A 23,424-nucleotide genomic window follows, 5' to 3' on the forward strand; every position below is an offset into this window, starting at 1 on the left:
AAATTATAATTCGAACCAGGGGCAAAATGGGAATTTTTCGAAAAATGGAAGATCAGGGGCTGGTAATGGAAATCGCATGCAAGGGCAAAATGGGAATAATTCAAACTATGGAAATTCTGGTGCTAGTTCTGGGAATCGCTTTCAGGGGCAAAGTGGGAATGGGTCAAAAAATTCTGGATTTGGTATTGAGCAAGGTGGGAAAATAGGAAGTAAAAGTTCTCAGGGGTATAATGGGAAGAATAATGGAGGGAATGGTTATAAAGGGTTTTCTTCATATGAAAAAGGGCAAAGTAGTAATTCTAAAGGAACTAAAGTGGAACAGGGGCAGAAAAGCAGGAACAATAGTTTTTTTAAAAAAGAGGATGATGCAGGGGCTGTTTCGGGAAATAATAACAATATGGGGTTATTTGCTGGGAACCGCAATTTTCAAGAAAATAAAAAGGAAGAAGAAGCGATGAAAAGGGCTGGTGGAGGGCAAAAATATGTTCCGAAATCAGGGGTAGAGATCAAAATTAGTTCTAATTTTGATCTAAATCATCAAAATGTAAAAGATGAAAAATCTGTGAATCTTTTCTCTTCCAATAAATTTGATGTTTTAAAGGATTTGGAAGATGAAAATCATTTTGATTTTTCTAAGGGTGTTGCAGAAGTTGATTTAGACTATCTGGATACTGTAGATCAAATGGAAGTGTTAGGTGGTATCCCTGAGGATGATACCAACATGGAAGCTTTTTCCAATGTCATTTAGCTTTGGAATTTGGAATATTAGGGGATTTAATCAATCTCCTAAGCAAAAAGAGTTAATCAGTTTAATAAAGAGGAATAATTTGAGTTTACTTGCTGTTCTTGAACCTCAAGTCAGTGTTAGTAAGATTCAAGAGAAGTGTGATAAGGTCTTTGGATCTTGGAAGTGGATAGCAAATAAGGGTATTTCTGGAAATACCATTCGAATTATTGTTGGATGGAACTCTAATCTCTTTGATGTGAACTTGATTGATCAAAATGATCAAGTTTTACATTGCAAAGTTAGTTTTCCACACAATAATAAATATGTTTTTTGTTCCTTTGTCTATGCTGCCAATAAGTATTCTGAAAGAAAAGTTTTATGGTCTTCTCTCAAGAATCATAAGGGATTTGTTAAAGATGATCCGTGGGTTATTGGAGGGGATTTTAATGTTATTCTCAACCTGAATGAAAGCACAGCTGGTTCGTCTAGACTCACAAATGGGATGGTGGATTTTCTTGATTGCATTAACAGCCTTGATCTTCAAGACATCAACTGCAATGGTTTGAATTTCACTTGGAACCAAAAGCCTCGTGGAAGTAATGGCATTCTAAAGAAACTTGATCGTGTTATGGGAAATAGCAGATTGATTGAGGATTTTCCCACCATTTATGCTTCTTTTCTTCCTTACGGTATTTCTGATCACAGCCCTGTGATTATTAAAATTCCTTTGAAGATGAAGTATAAAGTCTTACCGTTTAAATTCCCTAATGTTCTCACTCTTTGTAATGAGTTAAAACCTTTGGTTGAAACTCATTGGAGAAATGAAGTTAAAGGAATAAAGATGTTTCGGCTTGTTCAAAAACTTAAGATTCTTAAAAAGCCAATTCGGAAATTATTCAGGGATCAAGGCCATTTATCTGAAAAAGTTAATCATTGCCGAAAAGAGCTGGATGCTGTGCAAGCTGATCTTGATAAAGACCCTTTTAATTCGGATCTTAGAGATTTGGAAGCTATCTTTCTTTGTGAATTTAAAAAGGCTTATACTGAAGAAGAGTGTTTCTTAAAGCAAAAAGCGAAAGTGGGCTGGTTAAAGGAGGGTGACAGTAATTCGAAATTCTTCCATAAGATTGTCAAAGGCAGAAATAACAGGAATAGCATTAGAGCTGTTTTGAATGATCAGGGGGAATGGATTGAAGGGGAAGAAGTTCCTAATATTTTCATCAAGTATTTTAAGGAGTTTTTGGGGACCGAGATTCCTTGTGCTGAGATTGATAATCCTCTCTCTTTATTTTCAAAAAGACTTGATCTTGTCCATGCTGTTGATATGGTTAAGGTGGTTACCGATGAGGAAATAAAGAGTGCTCTTTTCGATATTGAAGATGATAAAGCCCCGGGACCTGATGGTTTTTCTGCTAAATTCTTCAAAGCTATGTGGGCGGTTATTGGAAATGATTTTTGCCAAGCTGTTAAAGAATTTTTCTGTAATGGGAAATTGCTAAAAGAAGTCAATGCCACTGTGATAGCTTTAGTTCCAAAAATCGATACTCCGGGGAAAGTTAGTGATTACAGGCCGATTTCATGTTGCTCTGTTATATACAAGTGTATAAGCAAGATAATTGTTGGTCGAGTAAGAAATTATTTGAGCTTCATTGTCTCAAATAACCAATCAGCTTTCATTCCTGGTCGATCAATCATAGATAATATTTTGTTGTCACAAGAATTAGTTCGTGGGTATCATCGTGATCGGGGTTTCTCTCGTTGTGCCATGAAAGTGGACATCCAAAAAGCTTATGATACAGTTAATTGGTCTTTTCTTCAAGACATTCTCTTCTTTTTTGGATTTCATCCGGTTATGATTAAATGGATAATGTGTTGTGTGACGACTCCCACTTTCATGATAAGTATAAATGGTTCTTTTTATGGATATTTTGAAGGCAAGCGTGGGCTTAGACAGGGTTGTCCGTTATCTCCTTACTTATTTACGCTTGTGATGGAGACTTTTAATTTGATCCTGCAAAGGAAGATTCGAAATGAGAAATTTTTCAAGTATCATTGGGGCTGTAAAAAGCAAAAGATTACTCACCTTTGTTTTGCAGATGATTTAATGATTTTCTGCCATGGTAATAAAGCTTCCGTAAAGGTGATCAAAGAGGCTCTTGATGAATTCGCTGGTGTGGCTGGGCTTAATCCTAATCGTGATAAAAGTCATATTTTTTTTGGAAATGTGAAGGCCAATATGAAGAAGAAAATTCTTGATTCTCTTGCTTTTGTGGAGGGTAAATTACCAATGCGTTATTTGGGGCTGCCATTGATTTCTACGAGACTTTTTATTAGAGATTGTAAGAGGCTGGTTGATAAAGTCAGGAAAAGAATAGGTGATTGGAGGAATAAGTTTTTATCTTATGCTGGAAGATTACAGCTCATTTCTTCAGTGCTTTTTTCGTTTCCTGTGTATTGGGCTTCCAGTATGCTTATTCCTATGAGTGTCATCAAGGAAATTGAAAAGATGATGAAGAATTTTTTGTGGAACCATGATGAATCGAAAAAAGGAAGAGCAAAAGTGGCTTGGTCGGCTATATGCAAACCTGTTGCAAATGGAGGGTTGGGCTTAAGAAGTTTGAGAATGTGGAATAAAGCTATTCTTTCCAAGCGAATTTGGATGATTCTTTCTGATGTTGATTCTCTTTGGGTTAAGTGGGTTAAGTTTAATCTCTTAAAAGGAAGAAGCTTTTGGGATGTGGAGAAAAAGAATGGTCTTAGTTGGAGCTGGAGGAATTTGATAAAGTTGAAATCGGTTTGTCGTGATCACTTTTGTTATGTGATTGGTAATGGAGAAATTACTTACATGTGGTATGATGATTGGCACCCTCTTGGCCCTTTTTCTTATGTGTTGTCCCCGAGAGAAATAACAAGTGCTGGATTCAATATTTCTGATAAGGTGAAAGATGTTGTGATTGATAGTTCTTGGTTTTGGCCGGAAGATTGGTGTAATATTATTCCTCAACTTAAGGACTATCAATTACCGATTCTTGATGATGTTAAGACTGATAAGGTTATGTGGAGGAACAATGCTGGGAAAAAGATAGAATTTAGCATTAAAAAAGTTTGTGATGATTTGTATGATTTGGGGAGTAAAGTTTCTTGGGTTCATCTTGTTTGGTTCAAGCATCGTATTCCAAGTCATAGCTTTATTCTGTGGCTCGCCATTCAAGAGAGACTTTTGACTCAAGACAGGATGAGATTTTGGGACAAGAAGAAAAATCTCAATTGTGTTTTCTGCAATGCTCAGCCAGATTCTCACTCACATCTGTTTTTTGAATGTCCTTATTCTTCGTCTATTTGGGATGTGGTGAAAGAGAGAGTGGAGATTTGTAATAATTCTAGTGGATGGAAAGAACTTGTTGAAGATCTTACGATTCTTTTCAAAGGAAATAACATTAGCATTTTCATCATGAAAATTGCTTTTGCTGCCACTGTGTATCATGTTTGGAAAGAAAGAAATTCTAGATTGTTTAGAAAGGGAAAGAATGTGGAGGAAAAAATTATTTTGAATATTTTTGAAGAAATTCGTCTCAAGCTTATTGGTATCAAAGGTGATTTTTTGGGGTTTGACAATGAAATCAAAAGGAAGTGGGGTGTTCCTGTGGGAAAGAAGAACCATGACTATTCTGATGTTTAAAGGAATTGACGGTTTTGGGTTTAGCAATTTTCCTTTAAAAATTGAAATGCATATCGGTTTGATCCCGATTTTCTGGAGGATTTTGCCTCTAGAAGTGGTTTTTCTCATGCAAATGGGTTTTATCCCCATTATTGGTTGTTTTCCTCCTTGGCAACTTGGAGTCTCCACTTTGGTGGGTGCCACTGCTAGTTCGATTAGCAAGTGGTGGGATAATTACCCGTCAATACCAGGGATTGGGTACGTTTTCCTTAAACTGTACCACATTCAGGTTGGTTGTTTCCTTTGTTTACATAAAAACAACCACTTTTTATTGTCTTGGAATGCTCGTATGGTTAATGCTATCCGGTTTATCCCGGATTTCATAGGTAGTTTTACCTTTGAAGTGGTTCTTTTCTTGATACAGATGGGTTTGATTCCCATCATTGGTTGTTTTCCTCCTTGGCAACTTGGAGTCTCCACTTCGGTGGGTGCCACTGCTAGTTCGATTAGCAAGTGGTGGGATAATCACCCGGTAATACCACGGATTGGGTACGTTTTCCTTAAACTGTACCACATACAGGTTGGTTGTTTCCTTTGTCTTCATAAAAACAACCACTTTTGGATCCTTAGGGATTCTTTTCTTGATATTTGCTTTCTGGTTTATCCCAGAATTCATTGGATTTATTCCTATGAAGTGGTTATTTTTTTAAAGCAAATGGGTTTGATCCCCGTTAGTTGGAATCTTCTTCCTAGGCAACTAGGAATCTCCACTTTTGTGGGTGCCACTGCTAGTTCGATTAGCAAGTGGTGGGATTTTTACCCGTTAATACACTGGATTGGGTACGTTAACCTTAGACTGTACCACATTTGGGTTGGTTGTTTCCCTTGTTTACATAAAAACAACCACTTTTGGAGCTTTATTTCTTCTTGGTTTTACCAAGTTTTTATTGCTAACCGGTCTATCCCGGTTATCATTGGTATTTTTACCTTTGATGTGGATTTGGAAGGTTTAATTCTTAATTATTTAGGAATTAACCTTCAGGGGTATTTTTGGAATATTCCCATTAAAAAAGGAATTGACGGGTTTCTTATCCTTGGAGTAGTTCTTAAGAAGAGTGTTGGTGGAATGGAATTTTTTAACCTTGAAGATTGTGGTTTTTCCGATTCTATGAGCTCTTTATTTGTTAGAAGATGGTTTACTCATCAAGGGCATTTTCGGAATTTTTGGTTTATTCCTTTGGAAGAATCTTTGAAGATTAATTGGAATAGTTTGTGCAAGAAAGAATTTGGAGAAAAGTTGAAGAATTTTTGGAAATGGTGGATTTTGATTGGTCATCACGGTTTTAGCAACATACTTTCATGGAATTTGAAGATTTTTGCTTTAGTTAAAGAGGATATTGGAAAATTTGTGGAAGATCTTATTGACAATTTTAGGAATTGTTTCAAGAATTTTGTGATGGATAATGGGCTTATTTTTAGGAGCATATGGGTTCTTCAAGTGAAGATTGGAAAGAAGCTCAAAAATTGGGGTTTGGAGAAGGTTGGAAAATATTGCATGAAGAGTAAAGCTCAAAGTTCAAAGTTGATTGCTATTATTGGATCTAGTCCGGTTTGGAGAATTTTGAAATTTTATGATGGTTTGATTGATTTGGCCAATGATTCTCTTGATTTGGAAGTTCCTTGGATGTTTTGTAAGATTGATATTATCCAAACCTTGGATTATTTGTTTGAGTATGAGGCCATTTTTTGGGATTTGGTTTGGTGGAGGTTTAATGGCTACTTGAAGATTGAAGATTTTGAAGATTTCACAAGATGGAAGATTTTTGATTTGGAGCTAATTGTTTATTTCCTTGGAAGCTATGTTTGGTTTCATACTTTGCTTTGGAGTTGGACTTGGAAGTGGATTGGATGGGTTTTGTTAGATAGGTCTTTTTGTCCTTTTAAAAAAAATTATTGTTTAGATTAGTTTTAGTTGTTCGTTAGGTTTTGTAGTTAGTTTTTTTGGGGCGGTTGCTCTCTCTCCTTTTGTAATTTTTTTCTTTTCAATAAAATTCGCCAAGGGGTCTCCCCTTTTATCCAAAAAAAAAACCCTAAACCCTAAACCCTAAACCCTAAACCCTAAACCCTAAACCCTAAACCCTAAACCCTAAACCCTAAACCCTAAACCCTAAACCCTAAACCCTAAACCCTAAACCCTAAACCCTAAACCCTAACCCCTAAACCCTAACCCCTAACCCCTAACCCCTAACCCCTAACCCCTAACCCCTAAACCCTAACCCCTAACCCCTAAACCCTAAACCCTAAACCCTAAACCCTAAACCCTAAACCCTAAACCCGAAACCCTAAACCCGAAACCCTAACCCCCAAACCCTAAACCCTAAACCCTAAACCCTAAACCCTAAACCCTAAACCCCAAACCCTAAACCCTAAACCCTAAACCCTAAACCCTAAACCCTAAACCCTAAACCCTAAACCCTAACCCCTAACCCCTAAACCCTAAACCCTAAACCCTAAACCCTAAACCCCTTTACCAAAAAAAAAAAAAAAAAAAAAAAAAAAAAAAAAAACCCTAAACCCTAAACCCTAAACCCTAAAACCCTAAAACCCTAAACCCTAAACCCTAAACCCCTAAACCCTAAACCCTAAACCCTAAACCCTAAACCCTAAACCCTAAACCCTAAGCCCTAACCCTAAGCCCTAACCCTAACCCCTACCCTAACCCCTACCCCCAAACCCCAAACCCTAAACCCCTACCCCCAAACCCCAAACCCTAAACCCCAAACCCCAAACCCCAAACCCTAAACCCCAAACACTAAACCCTAAATCCTAAACCCTAAATCCTAAACCCTAAACCCTAAACCCCAAATCCAAAAAACTTTCTCTCTCTTTGTTTCTCTTTCTTCTCTGGCGATTTCCCGTTTTTCACGTGTTTTTCCGGCACCGATCGTTGTTTCGGCAGTGGTTTAGCTCCGTTTTGGTCTTAATTTGATTGTCTTTTCTTCCTCATTCTGTGGATACCAATTGTTTTCTCCCATGGAAGGAGTTCCTCCAGATCTAGAACCCGATATCATCATGAAGAAAAAAGGAAAAAATGCGAATACAAGAAATAAGTCGAAATTGGAATATGGTGATGTTCCTAAGCTGTCGATTGATTCTCCTATAGCGAAATCTGTTACTACTCTTGTCAACAAATTTGAATCGGAAGCAAATTTTCCAATTAGTCGAAATTTAAACGATGTCGCTAATCCTGAAGTTTCTCGAACTGGAATGAAATTGTCTGATTCTTCTATTGAGGTAAGAACTGATGTATCTTAAGCTGATAATCTGGGAATGGGATCGATTAAAGGGGTCGATAGTGAACAGGCAGGATCGAAGGTTGCTAATATTCCTCCTAATTTTAATTTCACTAGTATCCCTATGGTTTCTCCTGTCTTGAGTAACTCTATTAAGATGGAGGAAGGTCTGATCGATGGGGTTAGCTCGCCAGTTATCAAATTCGAGAAAGATATTACTCAATTTTGTTGTCCTTGAGAGAAGAATGCTATGATGACTTTTTGGAACTGTTTATCTGCTAGTGAAAAAGAAGGTTTCGTCCATGGGCTCAGGTTCACAAAGAAGAAGTATGACAGAGGTAATGATGCTGATAATTCCATTGAGGATTCGATTGACTCAATGAAGAAGATTTCGTCTGTAATTCAAAGGAATGAATTACTTTTGAATTGGAAGGATCTTAGCAACAAGAAGAAGGAGAAGGTGTTCCACAAGCTATGCACTAGCAAAATCAAAAAGAAGGTTGAAGCTAATTTTGGCAAAAATCGAATCCCTTTCAAACCTTCTTCATCTCTATTTCCTTCTTCAGTTGATATGAAGAAAACTTCTGATCTTTAAGCATCTGATGGTTTGAAAAAAGTTGGAGAAACTATGATTAATCTATTGCCTGAAGGAGTTCCTAATCAAAATTTGAATGAACCAGTAATTGTTGATCTTTATAACATTTGCTCTATGCAATCTTTGGTTAAGGAAAAGAAAGAAAAAAGGAAGATTGAAATTGATGATATGGTGAGCAGACAGCTGGAGCAAGTTTGTAATGAGATCAGTTATCATTTTCCTAGTAAGTTCAGCCATCTTGAAATTGATAATGAAGGTGAATTTAAATTCAAATATGTTGATCCTGAGGAAGAGGGTATTAATGTCTAAATGGTGATTGATGGAAAAGAAGATAACAAAGGAAATATTCGAAATAGTAATGGTGGGTTGCTCATTTCAGATGTTATGTTGGAGTAAATGAAGACAGGGGACATGAAGAGTAAGGCGAATCTGTCTAGTCCTAAAATTAGCCCTGATAATCTGAAAGTTAATGAACCAGTTTCTTATGCTGATAAAGTTAGTGGCAAGAGACTTAATGCTGCTAATCTTATTTCTAAAGTCAAGAAGAATGCTGAACTTCCTGTTGGAGTTGTGGAAATGCCCTTGAGTGATATTATTATAGGATGCAGCCCATTCAAGACGACTCTCTATGGTTATTTTATTGACAAACACGTTAATTTCTTTTATGTTAACAAGTTTGCTCACAATATATGGAAAAAACATGGGTTAGAAGAGTTAATGGTTAATGATGAAGGGATATACTTTTTCAGATTTAGCACTGAACAAGGAATGTTATCTGTTTTGGAAGGGAGAGTTTGGATGGTTTTTGATAGTGCACTTGTTGTTAGGATATGGACTACTGGGGTGAGTTCGGTAAAAGATCAACATGATAAGGTCCCTATTTGGGTAAAGATTTTTAATGTTCCTTTAGAATATTGGAATGGGACAGGTTTGAGTCATATCGCTTGGGAGATTGCTAAACCGCTTGATGTTGATGCCCACACGGCTAAAATGTGTCAAGAACATTGGGGAAGACCAGCCTTTATGAGAATTCTTATAGAGATGTCTGCTGCTACAGAATGGCTTAAAGAAGTTCAGGTATATTCTTCGGACCTTACTTCTGGTGAAAGAATTATCTCTAAATGTAAGATTGAGTATGTTTGGAACCCTTCTAAGTGTTCTCATTGCAAGGTTTATGGGCATAAGGACTCTACATGTGGGATTTTATTAGCTAAAGAAGTCAAAAACATTGAAAGTCCTATTTCTTATGAGAAAATAGAGGATGGTATTAAAGTTGATCTCATGGAAGTGCTTATTGCTAGTACCAAAAAAGTTGAGGAGGACAGCGAAGGTTTTCAAAAAGTGGTTAATAGAAATAAGGGAAATAATATGGGAGGAAAGAAGATCGAGGAATCAGGGAGTAAAAGTCAGATTTCGATCCAAGGGCAAAATGGGAAAACTCAAGAAAATGGAAAGAAGTGGGGAGGAAATATAGCTGGAACTCAAGGGCAAAAAGGGAATAATTATACTAAAAATGGAAGTAATAATGGAGGGAATCAATGGAATAAAGGAAAAGGTATTCAGGGGTATAATGGGAAAAATCGTTCAGCGAATGGTATAAATAAGGATGTTAAAATGGAACAGGGGCAGAATAGTAAAAATGGTACTTTTTCGAAAAAAGAGAATGTTGCTGGGGCTGTTTCTATGGAAAAGAGCAATCAGGGGAATCTCCCTGTCAACAGAGTTGTTCCGGAACTAAAACAGGAAAAAGTTTTGGGGAAAAAACTTGTGAGTGGTCAAAAATATATTCCGAAATCAGGCCCAAACATTAAGATCAGTTCAAACTTTGATAAGAAGGTTCATTCTGAGAAATTCCGTGAACCTGTGATTCCTTTTTCTAACAACAAGTTTGATGTTCTTAATTATTTGGAAGATGAGAACCAATTTGTTTTCAAAAAGGGTGGTATTCTAGAGGTTGATTTAGATTATTTGGACAATGTGGATCAAATGGAATTCATAGGTGGTATCCCTTTGGTTGATACTAATATGGAAGTCCTTTCCAATGACGCTTAGTTTTGGAATTTGGAATGTTAGGGGCCTTAATCAATCCCCTAAGCAAAAAGAAATAAAAAATTTGATTAAGGGTAATAATTTGAGTTTATTAGCTATTCTTGAATCTCAAGTTAGTTTTAATAAACTTAATGAGAAGTGTGAAAAGATCTTTGGATCATGGAAGTGGATTGCTAATAAAGGAAATTTAGGACATACTTTTCGCATTATTTTGGGTTGGAATTCTAATCTATTTGATGTTAACTTGATTGATCACAATGATCAAGTTATTCACTGTAAAGTTAATCTTCCCTCAAATAATAAGTATGTTTTTTGTTCCATTGTTTATGCTGCCAACAAGTACATTGATAGAAGAGGTTTATGGTCTTCTCTTGTGCATCATAAAGGTTTTGTCCGTGATGACCCGTGGATTATTGGAGGAGATTTCAATGTCACTATAAGTCCCAATGAAAGCTCTGCTGGTTCGTCCAAGTTTACTAAAGGGATGGTGGAATTTATTGATTGCATTAATTTTCTTGAAATTCAAGACATTAACAGCAATGGTTTGAACCTCACTTGGAATCAAAAACCTCAAGGAGATAATGGTATTCTGAAGAAGTTGGACCGTGTTATGGGCAATTGCAGCTTGTTGAATCTTTTTCCTTCTATCTATGCTTCTTTTCTTCCTTATGGACTTTCTGATCATAGTCCTATTATTATCAAAATTCCGATAAGAGCTAAATTTAAAGTGCTTCCTTTCAAGTTTCCAAATGTTCTTACCCTTAGCCCTGATTTGAAGTTGTTGGTTGAAAGTCATTGGAATACTGATATTCAAGGAGTTAAAATGTTTATTTTAACTCAAAAGCTCAAAAATCTCAAGAAGCCTATTCGCAAACTTTTAAAGGAACAGGGGCATTTTTCGGAAAATGTTAATCACCTTCGCAAGGAGCTGGAAGCGGTTCAGTCTGATCTGGACTTGGACCCTTTTAATTCTAATCTTCGTGATTTAGAAGCCATTTTTCTTGGTGAACTCAAAAAAGCTTATGAGAAAGAGGAAAGATTTCTGAAACAAAAAGCTAAAATCTAGCAATTCTAAGTTTTTTCATAGAATTGTTAAAGGGAGATCTCATAAAAATAGAATTGAAGCAGTTATGAATCGTGAGGGGGAATGGTTGGAAGGTGAAGATGTTTACAAAGAGTTTGTGGATTACTTCAAAGACTTTCTTGGTTCTGATGTTACTTGTGGAGAGATTAATCAACCTAATTCTTTGTTTTTTAAAAAATTAGATCTCGCTGCTGCTGTTGAGATGATTCAGGTGGTGTCTAATGAAGAAATTAAAGCTGCCCTTTTCGATATTGATGATGATAAATCTCCTGGACCTGATGGCTATTCGGCTAAGTTTTTTAAATCTATGTGGTCTGTAATAGGGGAGGATTTTTGCCTTGCTGTTAAAGAATTTTTTGCTAGTGGGAAAATTCTCAAAGAAGTTAATGCCACTGCCATTGCTTTAACCCCAAAAGTTGAGTCTCCTGGAAAAGTGAGTGATTTTAGACCTATATCTTGCTGTTCGGTTATCTATAAATGTATTAGCAAGGTAATTGTTGCTAGAATAAGGAATCACCTGGGGTCTATTGTTGCTGAAAATCAGTCAGCTTTTATTCCTGGAAGATCGATCACTGATAATATTCTTCTTTCTCAAGAACTTGTCCGGGGATATCATAGAGACCGTGGTTTTTCTAGATGTGCTCTTAAGGTGGATATCTAGAAAGCTTATGACACAGTTAGCTGGTCATTTCTTCAAGATATTCTTTTTCATTTTGGATTCCATCCTGCTATGATAAAGTGGATTATGCAATGTGTGAGTTCTACCTCGTTCATGATCAGTATGAATGGATCCTTTCATGGTTATTTTGAAGGGAAGAGAGGTCTTAGACGAGGCTGTCCATTATCTCCTTATCTTTTCACATTGGTGATGGAAACTTTTAATTTGATTTTTCAAAGAAGAATAAAAAATGAACCGTTTTTCAAGTATCATTGGAGATGCAAGAAACTTAAGCTTACCCACCTTTGTTTTGCGGATGATCTGATGATTTTCTGTCATGGCAATTCTGCTTCTGTCAGGGTGATAAAGGAAAGTCTTGAAGAATTTGCTTGTGTGGCTGGTCTTCATCCCAACTTTTCAAAAAGTCACATTTTTTTTGGAAATGTCAAAGCTAATGTGAAGGGTAAAATTCTTGATACGTTTCCTTTTGTTGAAGGGAAACTGCCAATGAGATACTTGGGAATTCCTCTAATTTCAACTAGATTATTCATCCGTGATTGCAAAAGACTTGTTGATAAAGTCTGATGCAGAATTGGAGATTGGAGGAACAAATATCTTTCGTATGGTGGGAGACTGCAACTCATATCTTCGGTTCTTTATTCCCTTCCTGTGTACTGGGCTTCTTGTCTTCTTATCCCGGCTGCTATAACTAAGGAGATAGAGAAATTGATGAAGAATTTTATTTGGGACTGTGATGAGTCCAATAAGGGAAGGGCCAAAGTTGCTTGGTCCTCAATTTGTAAACCAGTGGAGCATGGGGGTTTGGGTCTTAGAAATCTTAGAGCTTGCAATAAAGCAATTTTGTCTAAGAGAATTTGGATGATTATTTCCAATTATGATTCTCTTTGGGTAAAATGGATCAATTCTTATGTTCTAAAAGGCAGATGCTTCTGGGATGTAGAGGAAAAGCAAGACATGAGCTGGAGTTAGAGAAACTTGATTAGATTGAGACCCAACTTTAGAAATCATTTTTGATCTAAGGTTGGGAATGGAGCCAATACCTTCATGTGGTATGATGATTGGCATTATCTTGGAGCTTTTTCTTATGTCCTCTCTCCTAGAGAGATTGCTAGTGCGGGGTTTAGAATTACAGACAAAGTCAAGGATGTTATTGTTGATAATTCTTGGTTTTGGCCCCCTAAGTGGCTCTCACTTATCCCTCAGTTGAAAGATTTTCAATTGCCGATTCTTGATCCTTTGGTTGCTGATAGAGTCTTATGGAGGAAAAGGGATGGTCAGTAGGTGGAGTTTGATATTCATCAAGTGTGGATTGATTTAAGCAATTGTGGCCAAAAGGTCACATGGGCCCATCTTGTTTGGTTCAAACAACGAATTCCTAGATTCAGCTTCATTTTATGGTTGGCTATTTAGGAGAGACTGATGACTCAGGACAGAATGAGATTTTGGGACAAAAATAAGAATCTCAAGTGCTCTCTTTGCAATATGCAGCCGGATTCGCATTCTCATTTGTTCTTTGAATGCCCTTATTCGTCTCTTATCTAGAAAGTTGTGAAAGACAAAGTGGGAATTAGAAGTAATTCTCATACTTGGAAAGATCTAATAGAAGAGCTTCAAGATTTTCTTAAAGGGAAAAGCATTCAAGTTTTTATCATGAAGATTGCCTTTGCTGCTTCAGTGTATTTCATTTGGAGAGAAAGAAATTGCAGACTTTTTAGGAAAGGCAAGATTGAGGAGATGAAAGTTGCTTTGAACATCTTTGAAGAAATTCGTTTAAAGCTTATTGGTCTCAAAGGTGAATTTTTGGGTTTTGACAATGAAGTCAAGAGGAAGTGGGGTGTTCCTGTTGGAGAGAAGAATCACGATTATTTTAATGATTAATGGAATTGACGGGTTTGGGTTTAGCAATTTTCCTTTAAAAATTGCTTTGCTTATCGGTTTTATCCCGATTTTCTTGAGAATTTTCCTTTAGAAGTGGATTTCATTATGCAAATGGGTCTCATCCCTATTATTGGTTGTTTTCCTCCTTGGCAACTTGGAGTCTCCACCTCGGTGGGTGCCACTGCTAGTTCGATTAGCAAGTGGTGGGATAATCACCCGTTAATACAAGGGATTGGGTACGTTTTCCTTAAACTGTACCACATTTGGGTTGGTTGTTTCCTTTGTAACTATAAAAACAACCACTTTTTGGCCTTATGGGATAATTGTATGGTTATTGCTATCCGGTTTATCTCGGATTTCATTGGAAGCTTTTCCTTTGAAGTGGATCTTTCCTTAATGCAAATGGGTTTGATCCCCATTAGTTGGTGTTTTCTTCCTAGGCAACTAGGAATCTCCACTTCGGTGGGTGCCACTGCTAATTCGATTAGCAAGTGGTGGGATATTCACCCGACAATACACGGGATTGGGTACGTTAACCTTAGACTGTACCACTTATGGGTTGGTTGTTTCCTTTGTAACCATAAAAACAACCACTTTTGGATCCTTAGGGATTCTTTTTTGTTATCTGCTTTCTGGTTTATCCCAGATTTCATTGGAATTATTTCCTTTGAAGTGGTCATTTTCTTAAAGCAAATGGGTTTGATCCCCGTTAGTTGGATTTTTTTTCCTAGGCAACTAGGAACCTCCACTTTAGTGGGTGCCACTGCTAGTTCGATTAGCAAGTGGTGGGATAATTACCCGTCAATACACTGGATTGGGTACGTTTACCTTAGACTGTACCACATACGGGTTGGTTGTTTCCCTTGTTTACATAAAAACAACCACATTTGGATCTTTCTTTATTGTTGGTTTTACCAAATTCTTAATGCCAACCGGTTTATCCCGGTTATCATTGGTTTTTTTACCTTTGATGTGGAATTTGAAGGTTTAATTCTTAATTTTTTAGGGATTAACCTTCAGGGGTATTTTAGGAATATTCCCATAAAAAAAAGGAATTGACGGATTTCATCTTCTTGGGTTGACTTTTAAGAAGAGAGTTGATGGATTGGATTTTCTTGGCCATGACGATTTTGGTACCTTTGCTTCTATGAGTTTAATACTTGGAAGAGGGTGGTTTAATCATCGAGGGCAATTTCGGAACTTTTGGATTATTTTTTTGAAAGGCTTTTTGAAGATTATTTGGAATAGTTTGGGAAAGAATGAAGATGGAGATAAATTGAAGATCTTTTGGAAGTGGTGGGATTTCCTTGGAAAGCTTGGTTTTAGCATCATACTTTCTTGGAGGCTGAAGACGGTTTCTTTAGCTAAAGATGTTATTGGAAAAAACTTGGAAGATTTAGAAGATATTTTTTTGGAATGGGCTTAAAAGGATTGTGATGGATAATGGGATTAATTTTTGGAGCATATGGGTTTACCAAGTGAAGAATGGAATGAAGATCAAAAATTGGTTTTTGGAGAAGAATGGAAAGGATTGCAAGAAGAGTAAAGCTCAAAAGTTAAAGTTGATTGTTATTTTTGGGTATAGTTTGGTTTGGATAATTTTGAAAGTTATTGAAGATTTGATTGAGTTGGTCAATGATTCTCTTGTTTTGAAAGTTCCTTGGAAGTTTTGTGAATTTGTTATTTTTCAAACCTTGGATTATTTGTTTGAGTATGAGGCCATTATTCTTTATTTGGGTTGGTGGAGGATTAAAAGCTTCATGAAGATTAAAGTTTTTGAAGACTATGTGAGATGGAAGATCTTAGATTTTGATTTCATTGTTTATATTTTTGGAAGCTATGTGTAGTTTCACTCCTTGCTTTGGAGTTGGACTTGGAAGTGGATTGGTTGGTCTTTGTTAGTTAGGTCCTTTTGTTCTTTTAATTTTATTGCCTAGTTTAGTTTTGTTAGTTGTTAGTTAGGTTTTTTGTAGTTTGTTTTTTTGGGGCGGTTGCCCTTTCTTCTTGTAATGTTTTTTCTTTTCAATAAAATTTGCCAAGGGGTATCCCCATTTATCTAAAAAAAAATAAAAAAAAACCCTAAACCCTAAACCCTAATTTCTTTGTCATAATTTTTTTGATCAAGCTGAACTTATTGAGGTTTTTAGCTATTGTTCTTTCTTTGGTTTGGTGGAGGTTCAAGTGCTTTTTCAAGATTGATGTCTCTGAAGATATTTTAAGTTGGAAGATCCTTGGAATTGTTTTGTTTGTTCATCATTTTAAGAGATATCTTTGGTTTCACACTCTTCAGTGGAATTGGACATGGAAGTGGATTGGGTGGAGTCTCTTTGTTAGGATTTTGTAATCTCTTTAGTTGTAGTTTTAGCTGTCTTGTTTTCTTCTTTGTAGTTAGGATATTGTAACTCTTTTTGAAGTAATAAAGATGAAATATTCGAATTCTATGTGAATTATGTGTATTTGTGTGCTTATTACTTAATTATAAAGATATAATTAATAAAGGATAAAAATAAGCGTCAAAATTAAAGTGTGAGATAAGCCCGATATCTTTACATAAAATTGTATTGGTCGAAACAAGGATTTCGGGGATATAAAGAACGCCGAAATCCGAGTTATAACGAAGAAGTTATGACCCGTCGAAGTTTCGCGACGGAACCGGCACGATACCAGGAAACGTAAATAGTGAATTTACGATAGAGCGAGATTTAGCCTTAGTGATCTAAACGAAAGTCGTAGAATACGTTAAACCGAGAGCGTCCATAAAAAGAATTCCCAAATATGACTTCGTATGAAGAAGTTATGATTTGTCGAAGTTTCGGCTTAACAGTGTACAACCCGAAATTCGAATATTAGATCGAGCGGTTTTTAGCCAACACAACCTAAATGAAAATCGAAGATCTCGTTAATAGTAGCACAACGATAAAAACACAAATGAAAACGGACGTCGGATGAAGAAATTATGAATTAATTTTAACGGATCAATCTTGTCCCGGCCTGTTAAAAATATAACTTTTAAAATAAAGTCAAAATTAGCCGACGGAGTCTAAACGAAAGTTGTAGAGTACGTTCCCGCCTACGCGTGGATATAAAGAACGTTGAAAATGGAGCTCGTATGCGAAAGTTATGATTTTTAGAAGTCGGAAAGGAAATTTGTGAAATCTGCAAGGAGGTGGTGACGTGGCCAAATCTCAACCGTTGCTTGCTGAGCACGGCCTCACATCCGATAATCGCCACGAAGCCTCCCATTCGTTCCGCGTCCGAGATTGGTACGCCCAGCGTACCTTCGCATTCTTATCCACTCCGAGATCAGGCCACGTTCGAGACAACTGGTCTTCTTATCCGATACTACGCCTCGCATAGCTGCTGAACGCCCAACGTTCCGAGAGGGCTCGCAGGCTATAAAAGGGGGCGAGGGTTTATGGATTTTTCACAAATTTCTCACTTCTCTCTCTAGTTTCTTTCTCTCTCTAGCTCTCCTAAACCCTCCTAAACCCTAGATAAAACCCCTAGCACCCAAAGGAAGCCCCGAGGCTCCCGGAGTCCCGAGAAAAAGGGTCTTTCGGTTTCGAAATGCTGCTCCAAGCAAAGCCCGGTTTTCTTTAAAATCCATTGTTTTATCGAAGGAAAATTGTTTTGAGAGTATCGAAGCGTTGTCCGAGTGCTGAGTCACCACCTTTTAAGTGAGTGCATAGTTACTTTCAGCTTACACATAGATATGAAGTATTTTATATAAATTACGTGTTGTGTGTGCATATTATATGTATACTTGCTATCTATGCTGGATGGATGATTTTATACACGTTTTAAATGATTTAAAATGTATATGTATTTTATATCTACAAACTGTGTTGGGTAAACATGGGTAGATGTAATAGTTGCTGTGTGACAAAATAAAATAATGAGAGGCCTCATTATAGATGTTATTGATGATCCAGTCATCTAGCGGAATATAGATGACGACCACGGACTATTCTAGACAGTCCAGTGGAACACTAGCAGGCTCGCAACCTGTAGGTGTTTATTTGAACTGTGTGTTTATTTGAACTGTGTGCTCACCAGGTGTACTCCGTCCCCCACATGGTTGCCTTAAGGACACTTATTGCTGAGGAATCCCCTTAGCAGTACTGTCCATCCCGATGAAATTCCATAGACTAGGTCCCTTGTATTAGATGTTTTAGGGACGTAAAGTGAGGATAACGGGAATGGGTAATCAGGTTTGTTTAGTTTGATAAAGTTAATAAACTTATTTATTGTGGGTTGAAAACCCTATGTGCTCACCAGGCTCCCAAGTCTGACCCACTCAGTTTCTTGTATTACAGGTAGTGGCGCATGAGCATAGATGTCATGTCTTGGGATGAGAGATTAAGGGATTTTAGGCCTGTAAATACGGAATAATGTAGTAAGGCCTATGTTGTATTTTTTATGCTTATGATCTGTATAGAACATGACATCCCGAGTCTTTTTAATGAAATGCATTTCTATGGAAATGCTTTTGATAAATCTTTATCATATTTTGTTTTGGGACAAATTCCGCAACACTTTTATTTAAAATGTTACTCTGATTTTTAAACAAAGCATAAACAAAATCGGTTTTTTCTTGCCGTAAAAATGGGGATGTCACATTAGCAATGTTAATTATATAAAAAAAGGTTTCAATTCGTGAAGTTGCAGGGGTTGAAAAAGTTGTTTTGCTATAATTAAGGGAGATGAAATTATACTTCAATTCAATTCTAAAAAGCTTAGATTGAGTTTATAATCATTCTAAAGAGCTTATATTGAGGTTTTAATCACCTTTAGTAAAGAATATATATATATATATATATATATATATATATATATATATGAATTTCATGTTGGATTGGTTCAACTTAAGAAAATTCTATATATTGCGTTCTCAAAATTCGATTATGATTACGGCATCCCTTTTCATAGTCAAATTTTGAGAATATGAAAAACAAAAAATTATTATGGCAAAAGACTGGTCTAGAACCATGTCTTTATGTGAAACATCATGAATCGTGTCCCATTTACTTTGGGTACAAGATCGATTACATGTGCTATAATATTTATCATTTCTGAATTTTTCAAATGCCTTGGGGCATTAAGGGGAAAATGTCTAGAATTGGATATGACTAAAGTGATTAAGCAATTGTCGATGACAATCTAAGGTTTACCAAAGATTGGTTGCTCAAGGACAGTTGGAAGTATAGTGTGAATTTTGGAAGGGTCATATTGACATAGTCTGAAAAGAGTCAACTCTTGTTCAGAAGTGGTAGTCAAAATGGGAATATAGAGTTGTCTCCATAGATAGAAGCAATCTGTGTAAGATTAGAAAAAACTTAGTGCAAGAAGCATGTTCAAAGCAATGCATACTTTGAACATAAGGCTTTGTGTCCATGGAGTAGGTCTTCATTGGAATACCCTGTAATGGTTGTTGACAAGTCTTTGTGACTTTGTACACATTCATTGCAAGAGGGTAGTCCATTTAAGTTTAAAGCCTAACAAGATTTCGATTTGGGAGTGTGAAATTAGAATCATTGAAAGTTTGGTCAATTGGTTTATTTCACAAAGTAAGGATCATAGACAAACATAGAGTGCATACTTGGTGTATGGCAAAGCTATTGTTTAGAAAAACATAGTGTACATGCTTGGAGCATGGGATAACTAGTGTTTTTAATTCAAGTATAAAGTTGATAAAACCGAAGCAATGAATAATGAGTAATCAGTATGGTGATAAATAAAAGTGGTCTATTTATATTCATAGGGTTTGATACCATATTTGATTCATTTATTCTTGTGTTTCACTTTGCATGTTTTGACTTCCATAATAACTAGGTTATTCTTCCGGAATGACTAAGTTATTCAAACCATCCACAGTCGGTCATATGTTGGAAGTAGATATGAATCAAGACTGTCATGGTTGGCTTGTAGAGGTCCAAGTTGGTGGATAAAGTTGTGTTACAACACTCATGAGTGCTCATAAGTTATGAGTATTGGATTCAACCCGCGCTCATTTGAATCACTCCATGGATTTTATCACGAGTGATCATGAGATGATAATATCTTATATTCTTCAAACCTAGAGATGTGAGTTGTTACTATGAGTTGGTTGTACATTGATTGCACGAAAACACATTCGGTAACTCGATGTTATAAAACGTGCCTTTGTGTATGATTCAACAAGTAGTAGAACAAGTTGTATGAGTCGAAGTTTATCCATTCCTTTTACCTTCGGGATAAAAGTGATATCCGTGGGCCCCTCGATGATTTAATGATGAAACATGTGAATGCTTGGCTAAGAAAGGACTGATTTGATTTGTTCAATCAGTCAGTCGTCATAAATCGGAAATCGAGAAACAACAAATGGACAGAGAGAATGATTTATAATCCATGTCTCAGTCCATATGATATCTAGAATGGAGGAATATATGATCCCTTATCTAATGGACAAGTCATTGACAAAGGTCATAGTTCATTGACAAGGTCAGAGTTCGACAACGGCTTTAAGAGCTACGCTTGCCAGTTAGGTATTGAAGTCATACTCAATAATAGTTTTAGAGTTATCCAAGTGGGAGACTGTTGGATTAATGTCTAAGTCCATAACTATATTTGGTATGTACTTGACCCGACCCGACATGGTCCATTTGGGTTGCACTTCACCGACACAATTTATATGGATAGTCTTTTGAGAATAGTATATTTATGATTATATTAATATATTATAAGTTCTAATATATTAATATGGAATCATATTATTTAATTAGTATTGATCAAGAATTAATTTAGAATTAATTAAGTGATCAAAAGGAACTAATTAAATATGGACTCTTATATATATATATATATATATATATATATATATATATATATATATATATGGAATGGGCCAAGTTCATTTAGGTTAGGCTAAACTATCATGGATAGTCCATGGAGTTTTAATCCATGGATCCTATGAAATGAAAGGTCATGGGTATTAGGGTTTAGATGAACGTAACCCTAATCCTCCATACTATATAAAGAGGTCTTTGGCACAAGAAATGGCACTAGTGTGTGAGGACATAAGAGTGGGCCGATTTTAGTGTGCATACATATTCTCTCAAGTTCTTCCAAGGTGTTTTGGTGATTTGTGATTCCACTTGAGGCTTCCACACTATAGGGGTTAAGCTCTTAAAGTTTGAAGACATCAAGCTACATCAAAAGGTATGTCATCTAACTAGAACTTTGTAGTATAGGTGCTTCATAATATGCTAGTTAGGATGAAACCTTGGAATATTTAATATTTGCATGTATAATAGAGAAAACATAGATCCGAGGTTTATAGGGGTGCATGTACACCATAGGAGTGTTAGAATGCTAAAAATCGATCAGCATTTGGATAGACTAAAATGAGAGAAATAACACTTAAGGTTTATTAATATATTATAAGTTCTAATATACTAATAATATTATTTAATTAGTATTGATCAATAATTAATTTGGAATTAATCAAGTGATCAAAAGGAGACTAATTAAATATATGGGTTGATTGTGTAAATCATCCATACTTATATAGTGGGCTAATGTATCATGGATTATCAAATTGGGCTAAAACCCATAGGATGCTCCATGGTGTTTATAGAACCCATGAGTCATGGAAATGAAAAGTCATGACAATTAGGGTTTACATGGTGTAACCCTAATTGTAACACACTATATAAGCTTCATGTTCTTCACCAAAATCGGCCACTAAGATATACAAGTGAGGGCTAGCCGATTTCTAAGTGTTCTTCATTTCTCTCTAAGTTATTCCAAGTGCATTTGGTGTTGTGTGAGACATTTGAGGCATCACACTTGAGGTGCTAGGCTCACAAGGTTTTCAAGGAATCCAAACTACTACAAGGTATGTTTTCTTGCTTACTTTTATGTTTAAAAGTTACCCATGTATGCTAGATAGGATATAAACCTTGGAAATCAAATTTGCATGTATCATAGTAAAACATAGATCCAAGGTTTCTAGGGTTGCATGTACACCTTAGGAGTGTTAGAATGCTCAAAACCCTTCGGTGGTATCAAAGCCTAGGCTTGTTTGCTTGATATTTGATGCAAAATTGTGAAAAAGGCAGAAAATGTTGTTGTCTGGACAGTGGACTCGTCGAGTCCATGGGGGGACTCGACGAGTCCAAGCACAAATTCATCCTACTTGTCGAGTAGGTTCATGCACTCGACAAGTAGGAGCCTTTGATTGCAGATTTTCGACTTTTGCTACTGGAAATGGACTAGAAACATTACCCTAAACTGTTTTGGTGTTTTAAAACTTGTTTTAGATGGTGTAATGGTTGTTCTAATCCATCTACATTGGCTAATATCAAATTTTCATGTTTATATGTGTTCATATGTTCTTGAAATTTTAATAGGAATATTCATGTTCTTATGAGTTCTTGATAGATCATAGGAATTACTTGTTAGAATTGTTTAATGTTTAATTTATGATCATTATGTGTTTTAATGGAATCCATAATTTGTCCTCAAGTTATGGATTACCAAAAGTCACATTTTTAAAGACCATTAAAGAAACACATAGGTTACATAAAATGAAAAGCCACTCATTTTATTAAACCATTAACTCATAAATTATGAAATGAAAAGTTACAAAACTTGCCCTCAAGTTTTGGAACATGTAAAGTCACTTTAAAAACTTTAGTTCCAACCCCTAGAATTTTAAAAGTTAAAATTCAACCCTTATGCGTTATAATATTATAAGTTAATAATATATATATATATATATATATATATATATATATATATATATATATATATATATATATGTATAAGATCAAGTCGTTTTACCGTTAGTAGGCCTCATTCACGAAGCCGGTCTATAAGGGGTATAAGGTTGTTGCTTATAAAATGGTAGCTTAATGGGTGTCCACTCTCACCCACTGTTTCCTTGATCGGTGGAGGGTCGTTAGCCGAACGGGTGGGACAAGGACTTGAAATTCTCATTAAAAGTATGATGAATGTAAAGTAACTAAATGTTTTTATAAATTCCCAATCTTAGTTACTTTAGGAAAATGTGAATAAGATGCTAATCCATGAAATTAAACTTTGCACTTTGCTAAAGTCGTTAGTGGAGCGTGTGTGGTTAACCGACACACGAACCTGGACTTAACAAGGTAGGCAAAGGGTGACTTATGGTTTTTCATATGTCGGTGGAACGCGTGTGGTTAACCGGCACATTGATTGAGTGAAAAACATTAAGGGTACCAAGTAATTTGCATGGTTATTTCACACCTTGTTTTGTGATCCTCGGCATCCCAGTCACAAAACCTGAAGGGCACACTCGAGATTGAAACATGCCATTGAAAAGTTCAATGAATCTCAAAAGAATCTAGAAGTTTCAAAACCAATTAAAACCTAAAAGTTTATTTCGTTTTATGGTGGAAATTGGTGAATCATCATCCACCTACCTTCAAATATTATATAGC

The 23,424-nt window shown here is 36.1% G+C and overlaps 1 protein-coding gene across 1 annotated transcript; it reads left to right on the forward strand.

The window, feature by feature from the left end:
* The first annotated feature begins 8,306 nt into the window (after positions 1 to 8,306).
* Positions 8,307 to 11,388, forward strand: LOC145096973 (uncharacterized). The gene is made up of 3 exons (XM_079034399.1): positions 8,307 to 8,568; positions 8,680 to 10,275; positions 10,418 to 11,388. The coding sequence occupies exons 1-3, from the start codon at positions 8,307 to 8,309 to the stop codon at positions 11,386 to 11,388; spliced, it is 2,829 nt and encodes a 942-aa protein (XP_078890525.1).
* The last annotated feature ends 12,036 nt before the right edge of the window (positions 11,389 to 23,424 follow it).

This window comes from Lactuca serriola, chromosome 1 (assembly GCF_051521515.1).
Source record: "Lactuca serriola cultivar US96UC23 chromosome 1, Lser_US96UC23_V15, whole genome shotgun sequence".
NCBI classification, from domain to species: domain Eukaryota; kingdom Viridiplantae; phylum Streptophyta; class Magnoliopsida; order Asterales; family Asteraceae; genus Lactuca; species Lactuca serriola.

Coding starts and splice junctions, on each gene's coding strand:
- LOC145096973 (XM_079034399.1), top strand. CDS start 8,307: ATGATTAATCTATTGCCTGAAGGAGTTCCTAATCAAAATTTGAATGAA. Junction 8,569..8,679: donor TGTTGATCCTGAGGAAGAGG/GTATTAATGTCT, acceptor AAATGAAGACAG/GGGACATGAAGAGTAAGGCG. Junction 10,276..10,417: donor TCAAATGGAATTCATAGGTG/GTATCCCTTTGG, acceptor TGAGTTTATTAG/CTATTCTTGAATCTCAAGTT.